General features: G+C 52.2%; 1 protein-coding gene across 2 annotated transcripts in view; it reads right to left on the bottom strand.

Moving 5' to 3' along the window:
* Positions 1–23,889, bottom strand: part of Ppard (peroxisome proliferator activated receptor delta) — a 69,048-nt gene that overhangs the window by 4,806 nt on the left and 40,353 nt on the right. Inside the window, exons 1-3 of one of the 2 annotated variants that reach the window (XM_021186227.2) lie at positions 14,835–15,085; positions 8,785–8,991; positions 1,306–1,460 (exon numbers count right to left, since the gene is read on the bottom strand). In XM_021186227.2, coding sequence (XP_021041886.1) covers positions 1,306–1,460; positions 8,785–8,911 — 282 coding nt within the window. In that variant the 5' untranslated portion in view covers positions 8,912–8,991; positions 14,835–15,085. Of the gene's footprint in view, positions 1–1,305; positions 1,461–8,784; positions 8,992–14,834; positions 15,086–23,889 lie in introns of those variants that run through there. The other variant, XM_021186228.2, reaches the window with a different exon arrangement.

Here is a 23,889-nt window from a genome sequence, read left to right as displayed (position 1 = left end):
AATAAATAAATAAATCTAAAAAAAAAATTATTTTATTTATGTGAGCACACCGTCATTGTCTTCAGACACACACCAGAAGAGGGCACCGGATCCCAGCACAGATGGTTGTGAGCCACCATGTGATTGCTGGGAATTGAACTCAGAACCTCTGGAAAGCACTCAGTGATCTTAACCGCTGAGCCATCTCTCCAGGACCCAAAAAAATTTTAAGGGCTAGGTATATTGGTCCATGGCCTTAATCCCAGCTCTTGTGAGACAGAGGATCTTTGTGAGTTTAAGGCCACCTGGTTTACATAGTGAGTCCCAGGATGGCCAGGGCTAAACAGTAAAACCCTGTTTCAACAAAACAAACAAAACTAGTAATAATTTATAATTATAACCCTTCTGTTTTCATAAGAACTTGGTTTATTTAACATCTATTTATTTATTTGGGGTGGGGGGGGTTGGGGTGCGGGGGGCTATGCATGTGAAGGCCAGCAGACAAGAATTGGTTCCCTCTTTCCATGTTGGTTCTTGGAAACGGAACTCGGGTCACCAGGCTTGGGGCCGGCAGCTCTATCCACTGAGCCATCTTTCCAGCCCAACTTTGAGCTGATCTTCTTGCCTTTACCTCCCAATCACTAAGATTACCGTGTACAGCACCACACCCAGTTTTTGTGGTGATGTCGCTCAAACCAAGGGCTTCTCCCAGGGAGGCAAGCACATTCCCAACCCCATATGGCGATTTGAAAGATATACTTTAATGCATGTGTGCCTGCATGTGGGCGCATGTGTACCTGTGTGTGGGCACGTGCATGCATGTTGAGTGTGGGTGACTGCAGGCCAGAGAGGACTGGATCTGGGGTAATAGGATATTGAACCACCAGACATGGTTGCTGGAAATCAAACTCGGATCCTCTGGACGAGCAGCAAGTGCTCTTCAGCACTGAGCCACCTCTCGCCATCCTTTCAGATGGCACTTTGTGAAATTCTGATGGTGTGTCGTTAGAACAACCTAAAAACATCACTCTCTTGTCAAAGATCCTCTTAAGACCTAAGGCCCTGGAAACTGACTTCAATGGACACTCAGCCCAAGGCTTACTCTTTCCCTGCCTGCCTGCTGGAGTCCAGGCACCAGAGCTGGCTATCCACAGTGTCCTAGTGGATAGCTGGGTCAGCAGGCAGGTGTCCATTTGGACACCTGTCTTTTCTTCCCTTGGATGACCCAGAGCTGAGGCCTCTAAGGAACCAAAGAGTTTTGCTGGAGCTATTTTCGGGGTCCTACCTGAAGCAGACAAACCCCCATGCCCCTCAGTCCATCTGTACCTTGCACCCCTCGCACGCGTGGACCCCGTAGTGGAAGCCCGAGGCCTTGTCCCCGCACACCCGACATTCCATGTTGAGGCTGCCGCCTGAGGCCCCATCACAGCCCATCTGCAGCTGGTCCAGCAGGGAGGAAGGGGAGGAATTCTGGGAGAGGTCTGTGAAGACAGGACAGAGGGGCAGTTAAACAATCAGCTACCAGGCCTACGAGCCAGGTGGGGGAAGGAAGAGCTGCAGCCTAGAGCTCAGCTGAAGAGCTCAGCAGCCATGGGCTGTGTGACTGGGGAAAAGCTTCAAGGGCCCAGCCTCCTCTCCAGGAACACAGGGTCGGGGCAGCCCCGCTAGGCAGGCAGGTGAGCAGCTGCCGCTCACAGCCTCCCTGACTGGGAGAGGAGGGGGCCTGGTGGGCTTTGGGTAAACAGCATCTTCAGTGGGTCCCGGATGATGGTGGGGTGGAGTGTGTCTGTTGGGAGCTGTGGGGGTGCGGAGCTCCGCCCAGCTGGCTCCCATCCCAGGAGTTCAAGTCTCTGTGGACCCCAGGGGTGCTGTCAGGGCTCTCTCAGAAGCCCTGCTCAGGTGCAGCACCAACTTGCCCTGGCCTATTGCGTACACAGAGGTTTGGGCTGAGGTTTCAAGGCTGGCAAGGACAGTGGGAGGCTGTGGCTGCAGGGTCACAGGGATGGACCTGCTGTCACACAACTGTCTAGACGCCAGCGAGCCTCTTCTGAGTCTACTTTGAGATTTAGGGAGGAGACAGGGGATGAGACTGCTCCACAGTACTACCCATCCACTTCCGTTTGCTGGCCTTACTTACAGTCTGGGCTCGCTCCTGGGGCTGCAGACTCACTTCCTCAGAGACAGGCACCAACTCCCCAGACCAGTGAGAGACACTCAAGCAGGAGAGAGACCACAGCCACGTGATCGTGATCAGCGCAGACCAGCACTCCCAGCCTGTACCACTGGCCACGGCAGGGGAACTCTCGCAGCAGGAGACCATGGCAGCTATAGCCATCCCAGATGCTAAGGTTTGCGTGTGTTACATAAGGTCATAAGTGACCTGGTACCCTACTTCACAACGACTGCTATTCCAAAGTTATAAATGTCCTCTGGCCCCAGCTGAGGAGAGCTGATCCCCTCATTTTCTCTGGCAGGCCCTCCTGGAGTGTAAGCAGCTTTGGACTTCCTGGTAGTTTCACCATGTGACTGGGGTGGGGTCTGTGCGTTCTCATGTCAGCAAACTGATGCCCAAGGCTAAGAAGTCGTGGGTACCAAGCTCATAGCAAGCTCCCCAGCTCCCTGGGTCTGAGCTTTCCACAGCAAGCCCCTCCTGTGCAGGCAGGGCCAGGAGGAACCTGGTACAGCCTCTCATCTCCCCACATCCATGGCTGTCCTGGAGTGTTCTCTGTCTTGGGGATGGGGTGGGGTGTCTGTACACCTCTAGAACCCTGTGAATAGCCAAGATAACCAGATCCTACTGACTACCCGAGGTAGGCCAGGGGAATTACTACCACAGAGAAGCAGGCCCAGCTCACCAGTGAGTGGTGGAATGCCTCAGCCTGGATGAGGGCTCACAGCCCCATGTAACTTGACACACAAGGCTAGAGAAGCAGGACCAGTGGGGACGGGGATGGCGTCATCTGAGTATGTGTGCTGAGCGGATAGAAATAGTGTCTGGGTGGCTTTTCTAAAAGCAATGTCTCTGCTTCTTCCTGGCTGGCCACTGGCTTGAAGATTTGTCCTCATACCACCACAATATCACACCCAGGAGAATGACCCCACTGCAGGCACAGCTCCTGGAGGTGATGGTCTTGGGCCTTCTCTGTTACATCCTGATCAGTGGCAGATCGGTGACTGCACAAGTGGAAGTTGGGATTCTATAAGACCCTTCTTCACACAGAACACTGCCCCAAGCTCTTCGGGGTGAGGGTGCAAAAGGCTGGGTCTGCTCTGTGGGCACTATTTTCCCTTCCTGCATTTGCTCTTGACTTTTTTTTTTTTTTGAGACAATAGCTCTTGTGACCCAGGCTAGTTTTGAACTTACTATGTGACTGAGGTCAGCCTTGAACATGCATGCGTGTGTATGTGTGTATGTGTGTGTGTGTCTATCACTCCTCACTGTTGTCTTTTTTTCTTTTGTTTTTTTTTTTAATATTTATTTATTTTCTGTATATGACTACACCATTGCTCTCTTCAGATACACCAGAAGAGGGCGTCTGATCCCATTACAGATGGTTGTGAGCCACCATGTGGTTGCTAGGAATTGAACTCAGGACCTCTGGAAGAGCAGTCAGTGCTCTTAACCACTGAGCCATCTCTCCAGCCCTATTTTCTTTTTGAGACACAGTTTCTCTGTATAGTCCTGGTTGTCCTGGAACTAGATTTATAGACCACACTGGCCTCAAACTCAGAGATCCTTCTGCCTCTGCCTCCTGAGTGCTGGGATTTAAGGTGATGGACACCACACATGACTTCCACTGTATTTTTTGAGTCATGGTTTCCCACCAAACCAGGAGCTCTCTGCCTGGCCTGGCTGACTGAGCAGTGAGCCTAGGGGTCTCCTGCCTCCTAACCCCAGCACTGGGGTCACAGGTCACATGAACACTCTGGATTTAGTTCTAATTCCAAAGTTTTTACTTTCTTTTTTTTCTTTATATACATGTGTCTAGGTTCTCTCTCTCTCTCTGTCTCTCTCTCTCCCTCCCTCTCTCCCTCCCTCCCTCCCTCCCTCCCTCCCTCCCTCTCTGAACATGTATCTGTGTACCATGTGCATGCAGTGCCCATGGAGGCCAGAAGAGGGCACCAGATTACCTGAAACTGCAGTTACAGACAGTTGTGAGCCACCATGTGGTTGCTGGGATTTGAACTCTGGACCTTCGGAAGAGCAGTCGGGTGCTCTTACCCACTGAGCCATCTCTCCAGCCCCCTCGGCCCCTGATTCTAATGTTTAAAACTGCATTTAAGTTTATGTATTTTGCATGTGCACATGTAGGGGCTGGAGGACAACTTTGAGAAGCTTGACTGTGTCGGTCCCAGGATCAAACCCAGGTAGCCAAGTTTGGCAGCAAGCGCCTTCGCTCTCTGAGCCACCTCACTGGCCCAGGCCTAGCTCTTTCTGTGAGTGCTAAGATTCTGAGTGCAGGTCCTCATGTATGTGTGCAGTCATTTCCGTAATGGCCTTGAAGCTCTGTTTCTGCCTCCTTAGCCTCCCCACTGCTGGGGCCACACCTGCAGCATGGCAGGTTAACACTCTACCAACTGAGCCCCATCCTCAGCCTCTTCTTCCCTTGATTCACAGTCTCATTTCTGGAGCCCAGGCTGGCCTGTAACTCAGCCTCCTGGGAGCTGGGACTATAGGCGTATAGTCACATGCCTGGTTATAGCATAGATTCTGAATGTGGCCTAAAGGCACAAATGTTCAAAGCTTGTGGTGCTAACGGGAGGCTCCCGCTACAGTGGTCACTGGAGGTGAGCCTTAGAGAGGCACATTGAACCCTGTCTCTTCTTTACAATGTATGACTCACCATAAACCCCAAAGTAGTAGGGTTGGCTGGCTGGGCTGGAACCTTCAACATTGTCTTCCTGAATAAAGCCTTTCTGTTTAAGGCTGTCTGTATGAGGTATCCTGACACATCAATGGAGCTAACACTCCTCTCACTCCCCCCTGCTGCTCTTAGGAGGTACCTCTGTTCACCTGATACACCTGCAGCTGGTCCCAGAATCCCTGCCAGGGGCCTGAGACACCTCCCAAGGGTCTTCATTTACCGGGAGGAACAGGAGAAGAGGTGGCTTTTGCCAGTCCCCACCTACTAGCCAGGGGTCTTTTGGATTGTTTGGGTCTGAGATGGTCTAATTAAGTAGCCTGGATTAGTTGTGAACTCACGGTGCTGCGCCTGCCTCTGCCTCCCAAATGCCACCAAGCCTGGCTCGTTTCATTTTGTGCAAGGTCACTTGCTGGTTGTGCTTAGGGCTGGGACCTGCAGCAGAGGGTGCATTGGCACTGCCTGTGTCCCAGAACTCTACTGGGCACTGCCCATCCCTTCATTCATGCAAAGCCTCGAAATAACCCTCCAAGTCGGGCACTGTGCCCCTGCATAACAGGCGGGAGAACTGTGGTTGATGGGGTTAAAGATGGTGGTGAGGACGGCTTTCCTGATCAACAAACCTCCCAGGGACACAAGGGTGGCAGGGAAGTTTAGCGTGGACCCACATGGAGGGGTTGGAGCCCTGCAGCCTTCCTACTGTCTCAGGGTTCCTTTGGGATCCCCCCCAAAAAAAGCCCCAAACTCATGGGCACAGGGCAGGGGTTACTACTGAGAGCTGTGGAGGGCTCAGGTGAGGAGACTGAGTCAGGGGCCTGAGGCAGTTGTGAGGGTCCCTGTTTTGCTGTGGGTGGTCTCTGTGTCCTGACAGGATCTCACTATGTAGAGCAGGCTGGCCTTGAGCTCAAGGGCTCTCCGTCTGCTTCTGCCTCCCAAGTGCTGGGATCAGAGAGAACATCATCATGTCAGTTTATCTCATTTCAACTTTGGGACAAAACAGAACAAGAGCTTTTAAGTTATGAAAGTCACACATGGTTGCTGAGAAAGACGTACAGTGCAGGCTGTGTCTTATAATGGACACGCCTCACCCCTCAGGACTCTAAATCAACTCCTGTAGTCCTCTGGTTTGCACTGTCTAACATTTATTATACATAAGGGTGTTGGGCTTTTTGTTCAAACAGGCTGGCCTAGAACCTGTGATTCTCCTGCTTCAGCTCCCAAGTGCTTGGATGACAGGCGTGAGCCACCATGCTTGGCTCCACCCTATTCTTTTATTTTTTAGATTTATTCATTATTATATCTAAGTACACTGTAGCTGTCTTCAGATGCACCAGAAGAGGGCATCAGATCTCATTACAGATGGTTGTGAGCCACCATGTAGTTGCTGGGATTTGAACTCAGGACCTTTGGAAGAGCAGTTGGTGCTCTTAACCACTGAGCCATCTCTCTCTCCAGCCCCCTTTACTCTATTCTTAAAAAACCAAACCAAACAACAACAACAACAAAAACCTTTCAACACGGTGGTGCATGTCTTTAATCCCAGCACTCCAGAGGCAGAGGCAGGTGGATCTCTGTGAGTTTGGGACAAGCCTGGTCTAAATAGTGTATTCCAAGTCAGCCAGGAGAGGCCTGGTCTCAAAAAACCAAAAAACCCAAAACAAAAACATCTTTATTATTTATTAGTGGTGTATGTGATCTGTATGATGGGATGTTGTGACACGGCACATGTATGTGATCTGTGTGACAGGGACGTTGTGACACGGTACATGTGGAGGCTGAGGGACAACTAACTGTACAACTGGTCCTCTCCGCAACCTTTATGTAGGTTCCAGGATCACACTCAGGTCTCTGGGCTTGTGCAGCAAGAGTGTCTACCCACTGAGCCATCTCCACCTTATCCTTTAAAAGCACCTCTATCACTGAGTCATTCCGTCACCCTTTCTAATGACAGAGAGTGCCCCCTGAGGCCATGGCAGGGCTTGCCTGAGGGACTTCCCACAGAGGGTGACACCCCTTCTCTGTTTCTATGAGCCACGCAGTGGTAAGTAGATCACCTCTGCACTCATTGACCCAACAGGCACAGGGGACACGTTCTCAGAGCAGATCTGAGGGCAAAAGGGACACAAACCTGCACCATCCTGTCACCACTGCCACCTAGAGGCTCCACATCAGGCCAATAGTCTCCCACCCACCTGACAAACTGACATCCTGAGTAGTCTCTGCTCACTGCGCACACTGGGAGCACTGTTTTCTGGCTATTCGCCACCTCGATTGCTCTAGCTTCCCTGCGAGGGCTGGTCTCCTAGGCCAGTGGTTTTGACAGCTGTTACCAGTCCAGCCAAGCCACCTCTAATGTATCCATTTATCAAAAAAGCAGGACTAGACATGGTGCCCTCGGAGTCCCACATTCTACACTGCCCTAGATGTTCCCACCACACCTCTTTCTGTCCTCAACTGACTCTGCCCCGGCCACTGCACTTTGGCCGGCACGTGAACATTACAACCTCTGTAATGGCTTGTGGTGGGAAATCACTTGTGTGAGGTGTGTGTGAAACCCAGCATAAGATGCTTCCTGCCCAGACCCAGATATGGGGACAAGGTTGTCAGGACAGGCGGCCAGGCCAGACCTCGTGCCTTTCTCCTCCCTGTTCACTTGTCCTCAGCATCTTCATGACACCTGGCACATTGCCAACCCCCTTCCCCTCCCCCCTCTTCCCTCTCTCCTCTTTCCTCCTCCCTCCCTCTCCCTTTCTGTCTCAGCAAGGTCCAGGCTATACAGACCAGGCTGGCCTTGAACTCTCCGGGATCATCCTGCCTCTGCCTCCTGAGTGCTGGGATTAACAGCACACACTGCCATGCTTCTGGTCCCTTGTTGTATAAAAGCAGCTGTGACAGCGCTGAGGGCATTCTGGTTCCTGGAAGCTACCCTCTCTCTGCAGGACCATCACACCACAGCCACACAAAAACATGGGCTACTCAGGACTCTCAGGTCACTCTGAGGATGTGGGTAGATTGACACTGGTCCTTCCACCCCACCCTCTGAGTGCTAAAGAGGAAAGGCCTTGCTTTGTAGGTTTCAGGTGACATGGTTCAAGGATTTGGCCACTTCTTGATTGAGGCCCAGGCAAAGGCTTATCCTACCCGACAGCCCTGTGACCTTGGGTACCCCTGGAGTGGCCTATCCAACTGCAACCAGCAGCGAGCCACACCCATCCCTGGGCTGAGGGCTGATCCAGGATCACCAGGATGCACTGGCCCAAGACAGCCAGAGGAGGCGAGGCTGGGGAGGGAAATCGAGGGGCCTGAGGGGCCCTGTGTGCAGGCAGGATGAGATGACAGGGCCATGCTGGCTTCCAGAGAAGGTCACCATTGCCACCAACGAAGGCTAAATGAAGTGATCCGGCAAGTGGGAGGAGCCAGCTGAACCCTGATGCTCAAAAGCAGTCCACTGCACAGGCACTTACTCAGACCACTTGGCATTTCTGCTCAAACATGGCGGAGCACCGGATTAGTACCAGGTCTCCCGGGTCTGGTGGTCCATGACACCTGCAGGCACGCCCCACAGTTCCTGGTGCAGCTTGGACTATGGGTGCATCCCAGGGGTGGTGTCTATCCACACAAGGCTATCTCATGCACAGGCTCCGGGTTCACACCCTAGCACCAAAGCTTGTTTGTTACCAAACACTGCCTGGGCAGGTGCACATGTGGGGCCAGAGACATCTGATGGGCAGGGGTAGCATAAGGGACCAACACCTTCCCACCTCCCAGAAAAGCCTACGTCCAGCTCACCTACATTCCTGTATGTGATTTCCCAGGGCCCCTTGGCTCACTGGCTGGTGACCGGCATGGCCCCGGGCCCTAGCACCAGTCACTCTACTTCTTGGCACCCCACGTTGTTCACAGAAACCTGAACCCCCACTGCCCGGCTCAGCCCCCTCCATACCTGCACAGCTGCTGGAAGGAAGTGTGTGCTCTGGTCCCCCATTGAGCTCCGGGGCTCCGTCACCCATGGCCACTTCCTCTTTCTCCTCTTCCCGGGCCTCAGGGGTCTCCTCCTGTGGCTGTTCCATGACTGACCCCCACTTGGCGTGGCGCCTGCAGGCCTGGTCATAGCTCTGCCACCATCTGGGTCTGAGCGCAGATGGACTGCCTGGGCAGGGAGAGACAGAGATGGTCAAGGAAGAAGTGGGCACAGGCACCCTGCAGGGCCACTGTCACACAGCAGTGCTGCTCCTGTGCCCCACTCAGTGCCTGCAGAGCTTTCTGGTTTCTGGAGACAGAGCTTTATAAAGCCCAGGATGGACTGAATTGGCCATGCGGCCAAAGATGACCTTAACCTCCTGTCCCTCTGCTCTCGGTGCTGGAACACTGGTGTGAGCTATCACCAGGGGGCCTGGTACTCAAGGCAGCCCACCCCCCACCCAGCCCATGGCTAAGGACGCAGCTGTCCAGAACCACTGTTCTGAGGAGTGGTCTGTCCTGCCTGAGGTAGGAGGGTAGAGAACAGCTCGGCGCTCCCACTGTGCTGGCTGCCACAGACTGCAGAGCCAGCGTGTTCTCCCGGGATAGTTCTAGGGGGAGCTGGGCACTGCCTAGTTTTATGTCAACTTGACACAGTCTGGAGTCTGAAAAGAGGGCACCTCAATTGAGAAAATGCCTCCATAAGATCCAGCTGAAGGGCATTTTCTTAATTAATGATTGATGGGGGAGGGCTCAGCCCCTGGTAGGTGGTGCCATCCCTGGGCTGGTCCTGGGTTCTATAAGAAAGCAGGCTGAGCACCCTCCATGGCCTCTACATCAGCTCCTGCCTCCAGGTTCCTGCCCTGACTTCCTTTGATGAGCAGGATATGGAAATATTAGCTGAATAAACCCTTTCCTCCGCAGGTTGCATCTGGTCACCATGTCTCATCTCAGCAGCAGTAACCTGATGCTACTCCAAGGTTCATCAAATAAAAAACTGCCCATAAATCCTGTTCTCAGAAGTGGGGTGGGGTGGGGGAGGGCCATGGAGGGCTCACCCAGCAGAGAATAGCAAGAGTGCAGCTTCAGCTTCTCAAAGCTCAGGGGAGCCCTGTTCAGAGCCTGAGCTCCAGCGTGGTCCCCTCCTTATGCACGTCCCACAGGCAGCTCAAAGGCGTCCCATGCAAACAGGAACACCCTTTGCCCAGGAAGGCCAGCTTCATTCAGGACCTGAATCTATCTGATCACCAAGGCCCCATGGAACCTGGCTCTCCTCAATGGCTAGGTTTGGAGAGAGAGAGAGAGAGAGAGAGAGAGAGAGAGAGAGAGAGAGAGAGAGAGACTGACTGTATGTGTGCGCACTCTTTCGAGTGTACATGTATGAGATTTATTTATTTTTGTTTGTTTTGTGAAATAAGATCTCTTTATGTAGCCCAGGGTGTCAACCAGGCTGGCCTAGAAATTAAAAAGATCCATCTGCCTCCGTCTGTTAAACATGGGATTAAAGGTGTGCACCCCTGAGGGTTGTATTTCTAACCCCTGTAGCTGTGAAGCACAAGCACGTTTAACACTAGTGCTGCCCAGGGAAGCGCCTCTGTGCTCCACATCCTCCCTGCTCACACTGCACTCCATCTGGTCATGCTGAGTCCTGGACCGCAAAGTGGCCTCTCCAAGGCTGTGCTCTGGGCAGCTGGACTTGCAGCCCTGAGGCCTATATGGTAGAGAGCTAGAAGCCAGGGATGTGTGGATCTGGAAGATTCCGGCTAAGTGATGGTCACAGGAAGGGTGTGAGCAGCTCATCACAAGAGACACACACAGATAGACACACACACACAGACAGACACACACACAGACAAAGCCCTGCCTCAAATCAAGAGAGAAGATGAAGTCTGGGAGCAGGCTGTGAGAACAACCGAGGATGTGCTGACATAGAAGCTGGTCCCCCATCTACCCCAAGACAAAGCACAAAGGCTGCAGTCCTGTATACCAGGCAGGGGATGTAGCTCAGTGGGGAGTGTGCTTGCCTCTCTAGTGTAGCCAAGCCTCTATGGGTTTGATCCTCAGCACCCATTAGCCAGGGGTGGTGGTGCACATGTGTAAGCCTAGCACTCAGGAGGTAGAGGCACAGGGTAAGAAAGTCAGGGTTGGGGCTGGAGAGAAGGCTCAGCGGTTAAGAGCACTGACTGCTCTTCCAAAGGTCCTGAGTTCAAATCTCAGCAACCACATGGTGGTTCACAACCATCTGTAATGAAATCTGATGCCTTCTTCTGGTGTGTCTGAAGACAGCTACAATGAACTTACATATAATAATAAATAAATCTTTGCGCCTGAGCAAGTGGGGCCAGAGTGAGCAGAGGTCCTGAGGTCAATTCCCAGCAACCACATGATGGTTCACAACCATCTGTACAGTTACAGTGTACTCATATACATAAAATAAATACATCTTTTTTTTTTTTTTTAAAGAATTAGAAGACGTTCAGGGTTACACCCAGCTGCACAGAAAGTTTGAGGCCAGCCTGGGTTATAGGAAACCCTATCAATACAACAAAAACCCTCGTAAAGTACAAGAAACCGTGTGTTAACATAAAACACATCTTCTGTGAGTAAGATGTAGGCCTGACAATAAACTCATAACAGCTTTATGGATATCAAGGTTACAGGTAAAAGATTAACAGATTTAATTATATAATAGTTCTACAGAGTTAGAGGGAATTTAAGGACAAGCAGATTAAACCCGAACCCCGGCTTTGTCTGCAGCCCCGCTGCCAGCGAGTGCTTCTCAAGCATTCGGGACCCCTGGTCTGGGCAAGCACTGCACAGGGGACCAGTTCCAAGGTTAGCCCAACTACAGAGCAAGTGTGAAGCCAGCCTAGGCAACCTGAGACACTGCCTTAAAACCTAACCCATCAAACCAATTAGACAATAAGCAGAGAAAAATACTTCCAACTTTTATCCAAGTGCTAAGTTCCCTAAAAGCTCACAAATTTCTTAATAAAGACGAATTACGCAAGCTGGACATGGTGCCCCACCTGTGCTCACAGCACGGAGGCTGGATATGGTGCCTCGCCTGTGCTCACAACACAACACGGAGGCTGGACATGGTGTCTCGCCTGTGCTCACAACACGGAGGCTAGCCTTGTCTGCACAGAGAGTTCTAAGGCAGCCAGGGCTGCATTACTAAAGCCGTGCACCAGCACACCTGAGATGTGTGTTTTAAGTAAAAAGGCTACCACTCGGGGACGTGGCCCCCTGGAGAGGCTGGGCAAGCATTTGTGGATGCTGGGTTTAATCCTAGGAGCTGAGCAGCAACAGCCACCATCCCCCAAAGGCAGCCAAGCAGACCATCTACCTCTGACCCCACAGAGTGAGAGGAAGACTGGTACCACAATTTTAGAGCCAAATTTGAAGCAAGCTTAAGTATTGGCCAGGTCTGTACCGGTTTGGCCTTCACGGTAAGGAGGAGTGCACTTGCTTGGACCCCTGAAGCCCCGCTTGTAGGCAGTGTCTACAGTTGCTTACCTATACGCTGAATGATGGCATATGCTAAGACAAGGCTATCCTTCCATGGTCCGACTGGAGTGGGGCAACTCAGTAGGGCTCTGACAGCCTCAGAGAATGGCTGTGGACTGACATGGGGCACCCATTGGCAAGAACAATCCAGGGACAGAACTGGATGAAATAAGGGGGTGGGGAGAGCCAGCTCACTCCCGCCCCACCTCTACTTCCTAGCCACCGGGATGTGACCTGTGTCTCCCCACCACAAAGGAATGAACCCTTTGAAGAGAGGCAACATAAGTAACTCCTCCCTTTAATGTATTCTCTTGAATGTTTTGGTCAGAAATACAGGCAGGAAACTGATTAACATGGCTGTCTTTTCTACAAATTGTTAGAATCAGGATGAAACGTGGTGGCGCACGCCTTTAATCCCAGCACTCGGGAGGCAGAGGCAGGCGGATTTCTGAGTTCGAGGCCAGCCTGGTCTACAGAGTGAGTTCCAGGACAGCCAGGGCTACACAGAGAAACCCTGTCTCAGAAAAACAACAACAACAATAACAACAACAACAACAGCAACAACAAAACCCCACAAAAATAACAGTGATGTAGAGGGGACGCTCAGCCTTCAACTCTCAGGTCCTGATTTCCCAGAAGTCAGTTGGAGATGTCGATGATAACATTCAGGTGAGTACTGGGATACAACCAGCAGAATGGGGAGCTTTGTGACGCTCTGGCTTGGGGCTGGGGTGGGAGCACTGGGCCAAGCCTGAAGACCCAGATGGATCCCTGGGGACCCACGTGGTGTAGGGAGAGGAATGACTTTGCAAGCTATCTTCTGATTTTCATGGGTTAGCTGGGATATGCGTGCAACACATACATACACACACACACACACACTCATGGGCATATACCCATGCACACACAGGCACATATACACACACTCATGGACACGTGCACACACACACAACTCAACAGTAAGTAAGGTCTAGCCTGCTGACTGAGAAAGACAAAGAAGGTGGCACGGAGACTAAATGAGTGAGGCTCCTAGAAAGAGCTTTGACAGGAAGAAGACACGATGTCTGTACTGGCCTTGTCAGCCACAGAGACAAGACGTTTGTCCATCTGTTACATGAGGAGAGCTGGGTGAGAGGCACACAGCACATTTATTTCAGATGCTTTCTGACCAAGCCACTGGTGCCTGGGCTCCATCTCCACTCCCCTACTGTCCTGTCCCCTGGCACCCCATTCACTCAACCCTGATTAAGGACCAATGCCTCAGTCCTCACCCCAGTCTTACAGAAAGGGACAAGAGCTTGGAAATGCTTAGAAGGGGCTGTCCCCTCCCTGCATGTGGCCCTTACAGTGCAGCCAGGTGTCACCTCCACCTGTCTGTTCAGTTCCTTCACTGTTCCTGCTGGCTGAGCACTCATGAGGCCAGCAATGTGCAACAAAATCCCTGGACTGTTCTGATTTTGGGGCGCACGCGCACGCACACACACACATTTATGCATTCGTGAGTGTTCAGTACACACAGTCCCAGCTCTAGGACCCAGGCTTACCTCCCAAGAAGAGACCCTGGGGGAGAGGAGGGAGGAAAGGGAGGGGTAGATATGGGAGTGGCAAGCCCCACCCACCTCTCACTGGTGGGGGCGGGCAGGAATTGTGCAGGCAGAGGCAGAAGCAGGAGCTGAACCCAATGACCCTCTAGAGGACTGCCACACAGCGGAAGGAGGCTGCAGACTCAGAGAGGAGCAGGGAAGGGCTTCCTCTCAGGACACCCCGTTGCTGCTGCCTGGGAGATGAGCTAAGGGAATGCAGGTGCTCTGCCTGGTGGCTCAGTTCCCATGCTGGCTAAGCAGGCTATGTTCATGGTGACAGAAGGCCTGCCCTGCCTGGGGTGGAGATAGCTGGGGGAGTCAGCATGCTAGGTCCCCCTTCATAAGCCCCAAATCGGAGCCTTCTCACTCTCTACCACCCTAGGGCTTAGCTCCGACTCTCCCTGGCTTACTAACCCTGTGGGCACTGACCCTTCTTATAAATACCCCAAGAACCGGGTGCTACTGTCCCCATTTAACAGATGAGGAATTGGTAGCTCGAGGTCAAGTCTTAGTCACAGCACTATGTGCCTTCTGTGCACTGCTGGGTCAAGAACTCAGCAGAAGCGAGCTGGCTCAGAGGCAGGCTCCAGAGTGCCGGAATCTCTAGTCATCCTGAGTCAGGAGCCCTCACACCGCCTGACTTCTGTGTGGCTGTAAGCCCTCAGCTCAGTCTGTCACAAGAGTCTGCCATAGAGCCCCTGCCACAAAGCCACCACATCATAGCTGAGGTCATCACAGGCTCTGGTCCCTGAGTCTTCCTCTAGCCCTTCCTTCATGCTCTGTCCCCTGTTCCCTCACTCCACCATCACGCTCAGGCCACAGAGGCTCAGCCTGGGACTGGAGTGCTGCTGGCTCCTGGGAGGCTCACCGGCTCCCTGGGCTCCTCCTGGTGCTCCTTCCAAGAAGCCTTCCTGGGCTAGCACTACCCCACCCTGCTTACCTCAGTCCTGTCTCCAGATCTGCAAGGTCTGCTGCCGCCCTGGCCTCGCTGCACCACCGTACCCCAGGACTGTCCTCTGCTCTGCTGGCACTGTGCCCCTTAGCGAGTGTTCAACAGGCACTTGGTGAATGGATAAGCACTTGGACAGCCTTGGCCTGCAGCCCTCGCCAAGGGATCCGTTTCCTCATGTCCCTGCCACTCACATCTGGTGCCCTTTAGAAGCTACCTCTACCAGCTCCTGGGTCAGGCTTCCGTCAGACCCCGGCTCACCACCCCTCCCCCAATCTGGGGATGACACTCGTGGTCCCAAAGTTCTCAACCAGGCAGTCAGGTCCAGGAAGCATAGAGACACTGAAGCAGGCATGCAGGGCAAGGCCTCCTGCAGGGACTGAGACTGCAGTGTGTGTCACTGCCTTTGGTCTTGAGGAGACTCTGCTGAGCCAGGACACTGATTGTAAAGTGCACAAGCTCTAGGACCCCGAGACCACCACAGTTCTCACTCCCCAATCCCGTCCACCACAGGAGACCTTCAGGGCCTCCCTGCCCAATCCCTGAATACTCTGAAGAGGCACAAAGTCAAACAGAAGGAGACTGTCCCGAAAGAGCAGTGCTGTCTCTACTGAGACAGCCTGTGCCTTCCTCACCTCCTGCCCCCACCACTCTCCAGCTTTCACTCCTTCCCTGCCCACTGTGGAGGTGGGGGGTGAGGGTTACAAGTGTCCCTGAGGCACAGGTTGTCCGATGCCTCTAATGAGTGGCTTGGGACCAGCGTGGAGGGGCCCTAAGAGAAAGTCGCTGGATGATGGTCCCCAGCTGCCCTGTCAATCAGTAATCTGTGTGCTGACCCAGTGACCCAATTTTCCGGGCCAGCAACTCTGCAGTACTCGCTGCTTCCCATTTGCCAATCCAGGTCACCCCATGTCCTCAGGGTACCTAAGGCCAGGGTAGATTCACCCTAGTGGGTACCTGAGGTCAATCTCCAAAAACCAGAAAGAGCAGGTACCAGACAGGACAAAACGGCCCTTGTATTTCTAGTTCTCTGAGCGTCCAGAAGCAGCACTCAATGAAAATAAAAGCTCTGGCAGCCAGAGAAAGAGAGCAGAGGGAGGGAGCTCTTGCCTGAGCTGGGAAACAGGAAGTGAGGGGCCTCAGGTGGGCTGCCAGCGGTGGGGGTGGGGAGCCCAGCTCTCAGCAGCCCTTGACTCTGGGATGGGAGGGGTAATGTCCACCCCACCCCCAACCATAGATAGATGGAGAATGTTCTAGAACGTCATTTCACAAACAAGAAACGTGGATTATGTGAGGACTTGGGCTCACAAAAAAAAAACAAACCCAAGCCTGGTGTAGTGCATGCCTGCTATTCCAGCTGAGGCTGCTGCGAGTTCAAGGCCAGCCTGGGCTAGCTACATAGTGAGACCCAGCCTTCCCAAGGCAGGGGTGGGCATGCAGTTAGATGGCTTGGTGTATAAAGGTGCTTTACCACCAAGCTTGATGAACTGAATTCAACTCCTGGGACTTATACGGTAGAAGGAGAGAATTGATTTCCACATGAACCAGAAGTCATGGCATGTAACTGTACTCGCACACACGAACACACACACACATACAAATAAGCCAGAAAGATAGCTTTAAAAGTGCTTTAAAAGTGGCTGGTGAGATGGCTCAGTGGATAAGAGCACCCGACTGCTCTTCCGAAGGTCCAGAGTTCAAATCCCAGCAACCACATGGTGGCTCACAACCATCCGCAACGAGATCTGGCGCCCTCTTCTGGAGTGTCTGAAGACAGCTACAGTGTACTTACATATAATCAATAAATAAATCTTTTAAAAAAAAAAAAGTGCTTGTTACAAAGTCACAGAGACCTGAGTTCAACTCCCAGAAGCCGTGTGGGAGAGCCAGGAGCAGCGACACACATTTATACTGCAGGAGTGTGGAGCTGAGGCTGCGAAGACACAGGCAGCAGGCAGGCAAGATGCAGGTCAGTGAGAGATGGCAGCCAAGGGATGATCTGTGGCTGCCACACCCAAGTGAACACGTGTGTGTGTGTGTGTGTATCTGTGCACGCACACATAGAAACCCACCCACCGCAGAGCTAAAGAGTGTGTTTGTTTTATCTCTTTTGACACATGTAGCCCTGGCCGGGCTGGAACCCACTCTGTAGACTAGGCTGGCTTTGAACTCACAGAGATCCACCACCTGTCTCTGTCTCCTAAGTGCTAGGTCTAAAGATGTGTGCTGTAATGGTTGGCTTATTTCCTTAATTATAATCTTGGGTTTAAGTCCCACCACCTGGCTTCCTTATAGGAAAGAATCCTTTAAAGGTGCTGCCGTGCTAAGCAGGAGGCCTGCCTGGGTTCTGGGAAGGTTCACAATTTTTCTAACATTGGTTCTAAGCAAAGGCCTTCAGCATCCAGGGGCTTCTGAGCACGAGGTTCTGCTGCCATACTGGAGGCGTCCTCAGAGCCCTTCCCAAAGGGCCTCAGAGCGATGTCTGCCAATGTCCTCGCTCTTGCTCAGCTTCCTCTCGGTTCCTGCCAGCGGCTACCATCTGCTGGCATTTACTCGGTCAACAAACATTTGCTAAGTACGTTGGTCAAGAAACTGACACAAATATTGAACTGTGACTGATGGCCGTGCCTCTCTGAATAACTAATACCCTATGGGGCAAGCTTGGAGTATGCTGGTTTCAATCAAGCCTCTGATGGACACAGGTCACACAGGACTCCAGATGCAAAGAGAAGGGTCATGTGACTGCAGCTGGGATGGCTCCAGGTACAGAGAAGTGAGCGGTGGGAGGGGCATCAAGCTGGGAAAAGCATGGGCTTAGGAGGGCTCTGAGTTGGGCGGAACTGAAGACTGTGTATCCCCACACCCCTCCAAGGCCATGTAGGGTGTGAGGAGGAGAACCTGGCATGGTCCTTGACGCAGCTGCCTGCCTATTCCTAGAAAGATGCAGGCTGAGTTGCCCAAGCATGGCTGACAGGCTGTGCTTCTGGTGGCTGCTCTGAGACCCCACTGAGCCAAGTGGCCATTCAGGACTCTGCAGCACACCCTGCCCACGTGCTGCGCCGACACACTCTGGTGAGCATGTGCAGCACACATGCTCCAACTGACAGGAAGAGCCGCGTGCCTGGGCCTCACAGTTCCCTGTGAGGTGTCCCAGGGACCCCAGAGCTGAGGACTGGCTGGCCCTGCTGTGAGGCTGTACGGTCAGCAGGTACCGGTCCAGAGACATCACTTTCCTCCCTAATCCACTAAGACCAGGGAGGCCTTCAAGTTATGGACGTGCCCTCACCACTGTCTCCTCTCACCTACCAGCCCTGAGCCGGGCAGGCAGCACTGATGCTGAGCACTGACAACCGGGATTTCACTTTATCGCTATGACCTCTGTCTGGGGGATCCAGCCTGTCAGAAGCAGATGAGAAGCTGGCCAGGGGGAAAGCATGAAAATGACCTGAGGAGACAGAGTGATGGCCAGCAAGGAGGCAGGGCGGGTGAGGGAGAGGGGAGTCACAGGAACTGCACAGCTGTGATGTGGCCACCCATATCTGTCCAGGGGACTACGGGAAGGTTTGAGTTCTGTCTGGAAATATCAGCCGGTGATGGGCACTTTAATTCCCTGGGCAGGAAAATACACAGGTGCCGGCTCCACAGTTTCAATGTCGAGACATCAGCAAAGAGCTAATGCCAAGAGAGGGCTGGTCAGATAAACAGAGTGCATGCAGAAACACGGAATATTATCCAGCACAAACACACTTTCTCAGCATACTTAACAGAATACAAATGGCACCAAGCACTGGCTGCCGAGAAAAATGGCTACAGGACGAAAGGCGGTTGTAGGTCCCCACGGGCAGGGCTTGGTGATCTTTTATGCCACTGCACCTTTTAGCTTGTTGTAAAGAGCACAGGCTGGACCCTCTGCACACTCCTTCTGCTCAGCTGCCACAGTCACCCCTGCTTCGACATGACCATGTGTCTCCTTGCTGGTCCTGCCCAGGCCGTAGTTCCTGTCTCACCTCCTTCTGGCCTTCTCTCAAAGGTCATCAGTGAGCCACCCTCAAGGACTTGCATTCTTCCCTGCTTCAACCTTAGCCAGAGTTCCTCAGCCTTCTGGGGTCTGCTCACAGTGACTCACCTGTCCAGTCAGCACTTGTCTCTTCCCTACAGAGTGTAAGTCTGTGAGATGGCTCAGCGGCTAAGAGTGCTGGCTGCTGTTGTGGAGGACCCGGGTTCAGATCCCGGCATCCACATGGTGGCTTACAACTGTGATCCCAGCTGCAGGGGATCTGATGCTCTCTTCTGACCTGTGTGGCCACCACATACATTCTGCCACACACACACACGCAGTCAAATCACCCACTGGTAGAATGAGAAGTAACCAGAGACCAGTAACCGCTCAGCAAAACCCCAGGGAACAAAGCAGCACTAGCTCTGCCATTAGGCAGAGCACACACGGTGGTCAGCTTAGTTCCCATTACTCTACTCACAATCTCCTCTAGCTTCAGCTCCGTTGAGCTCCCTTTCCTGGCCTCTGAGGGTTTCTGCAGACACACACACACACACACACACACACACACACACACACACAAGGCTGAACTGCTGTCTCTCCCTGGGCCTCTGTTTTTAGCCCACCTGACTCTTCTTCTTTCTCTCTAGAGCAGTGGTTCCCAACCTTCCTAATGCTGCAACCCTTGAATACAGTTCCTCATGTTGCGCTGACCCCCAACCATAAAACTGTTGCTACTTCATAACTGTAATTTTGCTACTGTTATGAATGGTAATGTATCTAATATGCTGGATATCTGACCTCTGAAGGGGTGGAGATCCACAGGGCGAGAACAGCTGATCTAGACTATTCTAGATCCTGGGGACTCATAAGATTACCCAGGGTAAGCCAGGCGTGGTGGTGCACACCTTTAATCCCAGCACTTGGGAGGCAGAGGCAGGCGAATTTCTACAGAGTGAGTTCCAGGATAGCCAGGGCTACACAGAGAAACCCTGTCTCGAACTCCCCACCCCCACCCAAATAAAATTACCCAGGGTAACCAGACACTGGTGTTGATTCCATTTGGGGCGACACAAGGTCCAGAAGCTGAGGACACTGGTGCTACTGCCCCTTTGGCTCTAAATGTTTGGGCTGAGCAGAATTTCAAGTGTCACCCCCACAGGGGAGGGCCATCAGGGCCAAGTGGGGAGGTGGTGGCAAATTCTCAGGTGCCTTGAAGCTCTGGGTTCCCAGGGTGGAAGAGAGAGGCAGCACCTGCTGCACACAGTGAGGCACGAGGGCAGGGCAGGAACTGCGTCCCATGGGAGGCCTCAGAGAAGGTGCACGGTGACCAAACAGAGCTGGCCCATCTGGGATAATCCTAAGAATAAAACGACCTCATGATAGAAAAGAGGTGGGTTCAGAGAACAAAACAAAACCATGAATGAAAAGATGGGTTTTAATAAGGGCCAACATGAGGGTGTTCCAGTACACAGGATCCACCTTAGAAGAGTAAGGTAGAAGGAAAAAGCCCAGAGACCATGGTGGCAGGATAGAAAGGGCTGCGGGGCAGGCCACAGGCAAACACACAGGGCTAACTTTCTCCAAGTCTTCCTGCATGGAGCCCACACTCCCTCTGCTGGAGTCGGACCTCAGACAATCAGCCATAAATGATCAGCACCGACAATCACAGGAAGCAGCTGTTTTGGACGAGGCTCTCCCACCCAGCTCCAACAAATCAGACTAAACAACAACAAAATGGAGTCACTTACGCTAAAGTGCCACCTCCCTTGTCACCCCAAGCTGCTGCTATCTGGTCTTTCCAGGAATCAGTAATGAGACAGTAGCCAATTTCCCAAACAAGCTCATCTTCATTGGCTTAGTAAGACAGTTGCGGTTTTGCTTGTTTAATTATTGTTATCTGTAGTACGTACTGTATTTGGATCCAGGGTCTTGTGCATGCTGGGTGAACACTCCACCAATGAAGTGAACTACTACTCCCTCTCTTTAATCCTTAATCTTTATAAAGGCGACCGGAGTAAACCATTGCTAAACTCGTTTTCTTTTTTGTTTTTTGGGTTTTTGTTTGTTTTCTGAGATGGGACTCATGTATCTCAGGCTGTCTTCAAACTCTGTATGAAGCCAAGCATGACCTTGACCTGGTCCTCCTGTCTCACCCTGCAGATGCTAAAATTGCTGGTGTGCACCACGTCCACTTTTATGCAGTGTCAGAGATGGACGATGCCAGCCAAAGCTTCTTACAGTCTCCAAGCAACCGGCTGGGCCTCATCTCCAGCCACAACCACCACGATATTTTCCTGTTTTTCCATCTCGCTGTCTTCTGAGAAAATAACTTTGTTTGTTTTTTGGTCTTACTGAGACAAGGTCTGTCTGGCTCAAAACTGTCTCTGTAGACCAGACAGGCCTCAAACACACAGAGATTCGCCTTTCTCTGCCTTCTGAGTGCTGGGATTAAAGGCACCGGCCTCACTGCTCAGCTGAGAAAAGAAACTTTAAAGTGGGCACCGTGCGTTGGGAGCCCTTCTCCAGGAAAGGGCTGGCTTCTCTTTAGCCAGGTGAGCATTCTTTTTATCCCAACAGTTAAGAGTGTCCCAGATTCCAGACCCAGGAAGCCAAAGAAGAGCTCTAAGCGGTTAACAACAACTTCCCACTCACAGAGGAGAACACAAGAGCCCTAGAGAGAAACCATGGGTCTGGCAGGGATGAAGAATCAATCTATCGTGGAGACAGGAGGCAGCCACACCACTGCTGCCTCTTAGTTCCACTCCTGAATGCTAAGACTATAAAATCCTTCCACATCCTCACTGCACTCTGCGTCTTTCCCAGCCTGTGCTGCCTAGCGTCTGGTCACCGTGTGATTTTATTTGGCCACTAAGAATGGAACTAGAAGGTGGTGCACGACGTTAATCCCAGCACTCGGGCGGCAGTGGCAGGTGGATTTCTGAGTTCGAGGCCAGCCTGGTCTACAGAGTGAGTTCCAGGACAGCCAGGGCTACACATAGAAACCCTGGCTCAAAAAAAAAAGAAAAAGAAAAAAGAGAAAAGAAAACAAAAACAACAACAAAAAAATGGAACTAGAAGATATTACATGAGGTAACCTGGCTCAGACAGACAAACACCGTCTATGTTCCCTCTCGAGGCAGAATCTGACTTCTGAGTTTTGTGTTGTGCACTTAAATGATGTCACTGTAAGTAGCATCCAGGGTACTGGGAAGGAAACAGAATGTGTGAGATGTGAACGTGGGTAGGGAGGATTATGGGGAAGAAGACGGTATGGGAAGCAAGGGGATGAGAGAGAGCACCAATGGGGAGGACCAACCAAAGCTAAGTGTTCATGAATATGTACAAAGAAACCTATAGTTTGTGTGCTGATTAAAGGTAAATACATTTTTTAAAATGTGATTTAAAAAGATTAAGAAAATGTGATTATCTTTTAAAAAGCTCCTGGTAAGAGATGGAAAACCATTTGGTGACCTCGCTGCACCTGTGACTCTCTGAGGCCCTCTGCTGGCTTCCAAGGACTCTGCCCACACTCACAAGCACACACGAAGTTCCCAAACAGGGAGACAACCTTTATGTGGAAGTATGTCCCACGGGGGCCCAGATGGACTCAGGTGGACTGCTATCACTGCCGAGGCCTCTGGCCTGCAAGCAGCGCCCCTGAAGGTCATTCTGGTCTCTATGCACTGAACCCTCAGCCTGCTGTGTGCCAAGCCTGCGCTCTACCTTGAGTCCCGTCTTCATGGCCCTCCTGCAGGTTATCTAAGCCTGTGCTCCAAGCATACTGTCCCTCCCTCCACCCTCTATGAGTCTGAGTATCCTAACCTCAAACTTCCTCCCAAGTCCAGAACATAGTGTGATAGTTTTGTCAACATGGCATCATGAAGACTCCCCTGGGAAGAGAGGCTCAGTGAAGGCTGTTTGGATGAGGCTAGCCAGTGGTCTGGCCTTAGGAGGACTGTCTTGACTGCATAAGAATAGAAGGGAGGCCTCGACCACCGTGGGTGACACCATTCCCTTGGCTGAGTCTTGAATTGAATAAGCACTAGGCAAGCTTGCATTCATTCTCTCTTTGTTCTTGACTGTGGACTACTTGTTTCAAGTTTCCGCCTTGATTTCCCCAAAATGATGGGCTATACTTTGGAACTGTGAGCTACAATAAGTTCCTCCCATCGGGTGCATTTCGTCAGGGTATTTCATCACAGCTCTAGGAAGGCTGGGGGTTTGCCCTTGTGGTGTTTGCTAACCTGAGCTCAGGCAGCTCAACAACTTCATATCCCATTCCCCCTTGCTAGAGAGGTGGGAAGCCAGCGGGACAGAGGAGGAAGCTCTGGTGCCAGGCTCGGTAAAAGGCTCACCCCAGCTCCATCTTACCAAGCTGGGAACTCCTGGGCCACTGTCTGGCCTTTCTGTGGCTCAAGTTGCCCACCTGAGGCCAAGACTAATATCCACGAGCTCGGGATGGGAATTAGTTGTGAAAGACACTCAACAATTTTAAAGATGTATTTTTGTTGCTTTTGATTATGTACATGTGCGTGGGTATGTGTCCATGTGTGCTAAAAGAAGGCATCAGACTCCCAGGAGCTGGAGCAACGGGAGTTTGTAAGCTATCTGATGTGGGTGCTGGGACTAGAACTTGGGTCCTCTGCAGGAGTAATAATAACTGACCTCAAGCTCTGAGCCATCTCTCCATCCCTAGTTTAACTTTGAGTTCTTGAAAGTCTCATGCTGGCTAGGCATAGTGGTGCACAACTGAAATCCTAGCACTTGGGAGGCTGTGGCAGGGGGATCTCTGTGAATTCAAGGCTAGCCTGGTCTGTATAGAGAGTTCGAGGCCAGCCAGAGTTACATGGTGAGAGCCAGTCTCAGAAAGAGGGAGCGAGGGAGAGAGGGAGAGAGTGAGAGAGGGAGAGAGGGAGCGAGGGAGCGAGGGAGAGAGGAAGAGAAGGAGCTAGGGAGAGAGGAAGAGAAGGAGCGAGGGAGAGAGGGAGCGAGGGAGAGAGGGAGAGAGGGAGAGAGGGAGCGAGGGAGAGAGGGAGCGAGGGAGAG

Source organism: Mus caroli, chromosome 17 (genome assembly GCF_900094665.2).
Source record: "Mus caroli chromosome 17, CAROLI_EIJ_v1.1, whole genome shotgun sequence".
Classification (NCBI taxonomy): Eukaryota; Metazoa; Chordata; class Mammalia; order Rodentia; family Muridae; genus Mus; species Mus caroli.
This window is presented reverse-complemented; position numbering and strand designations above follow the sequence as displayed.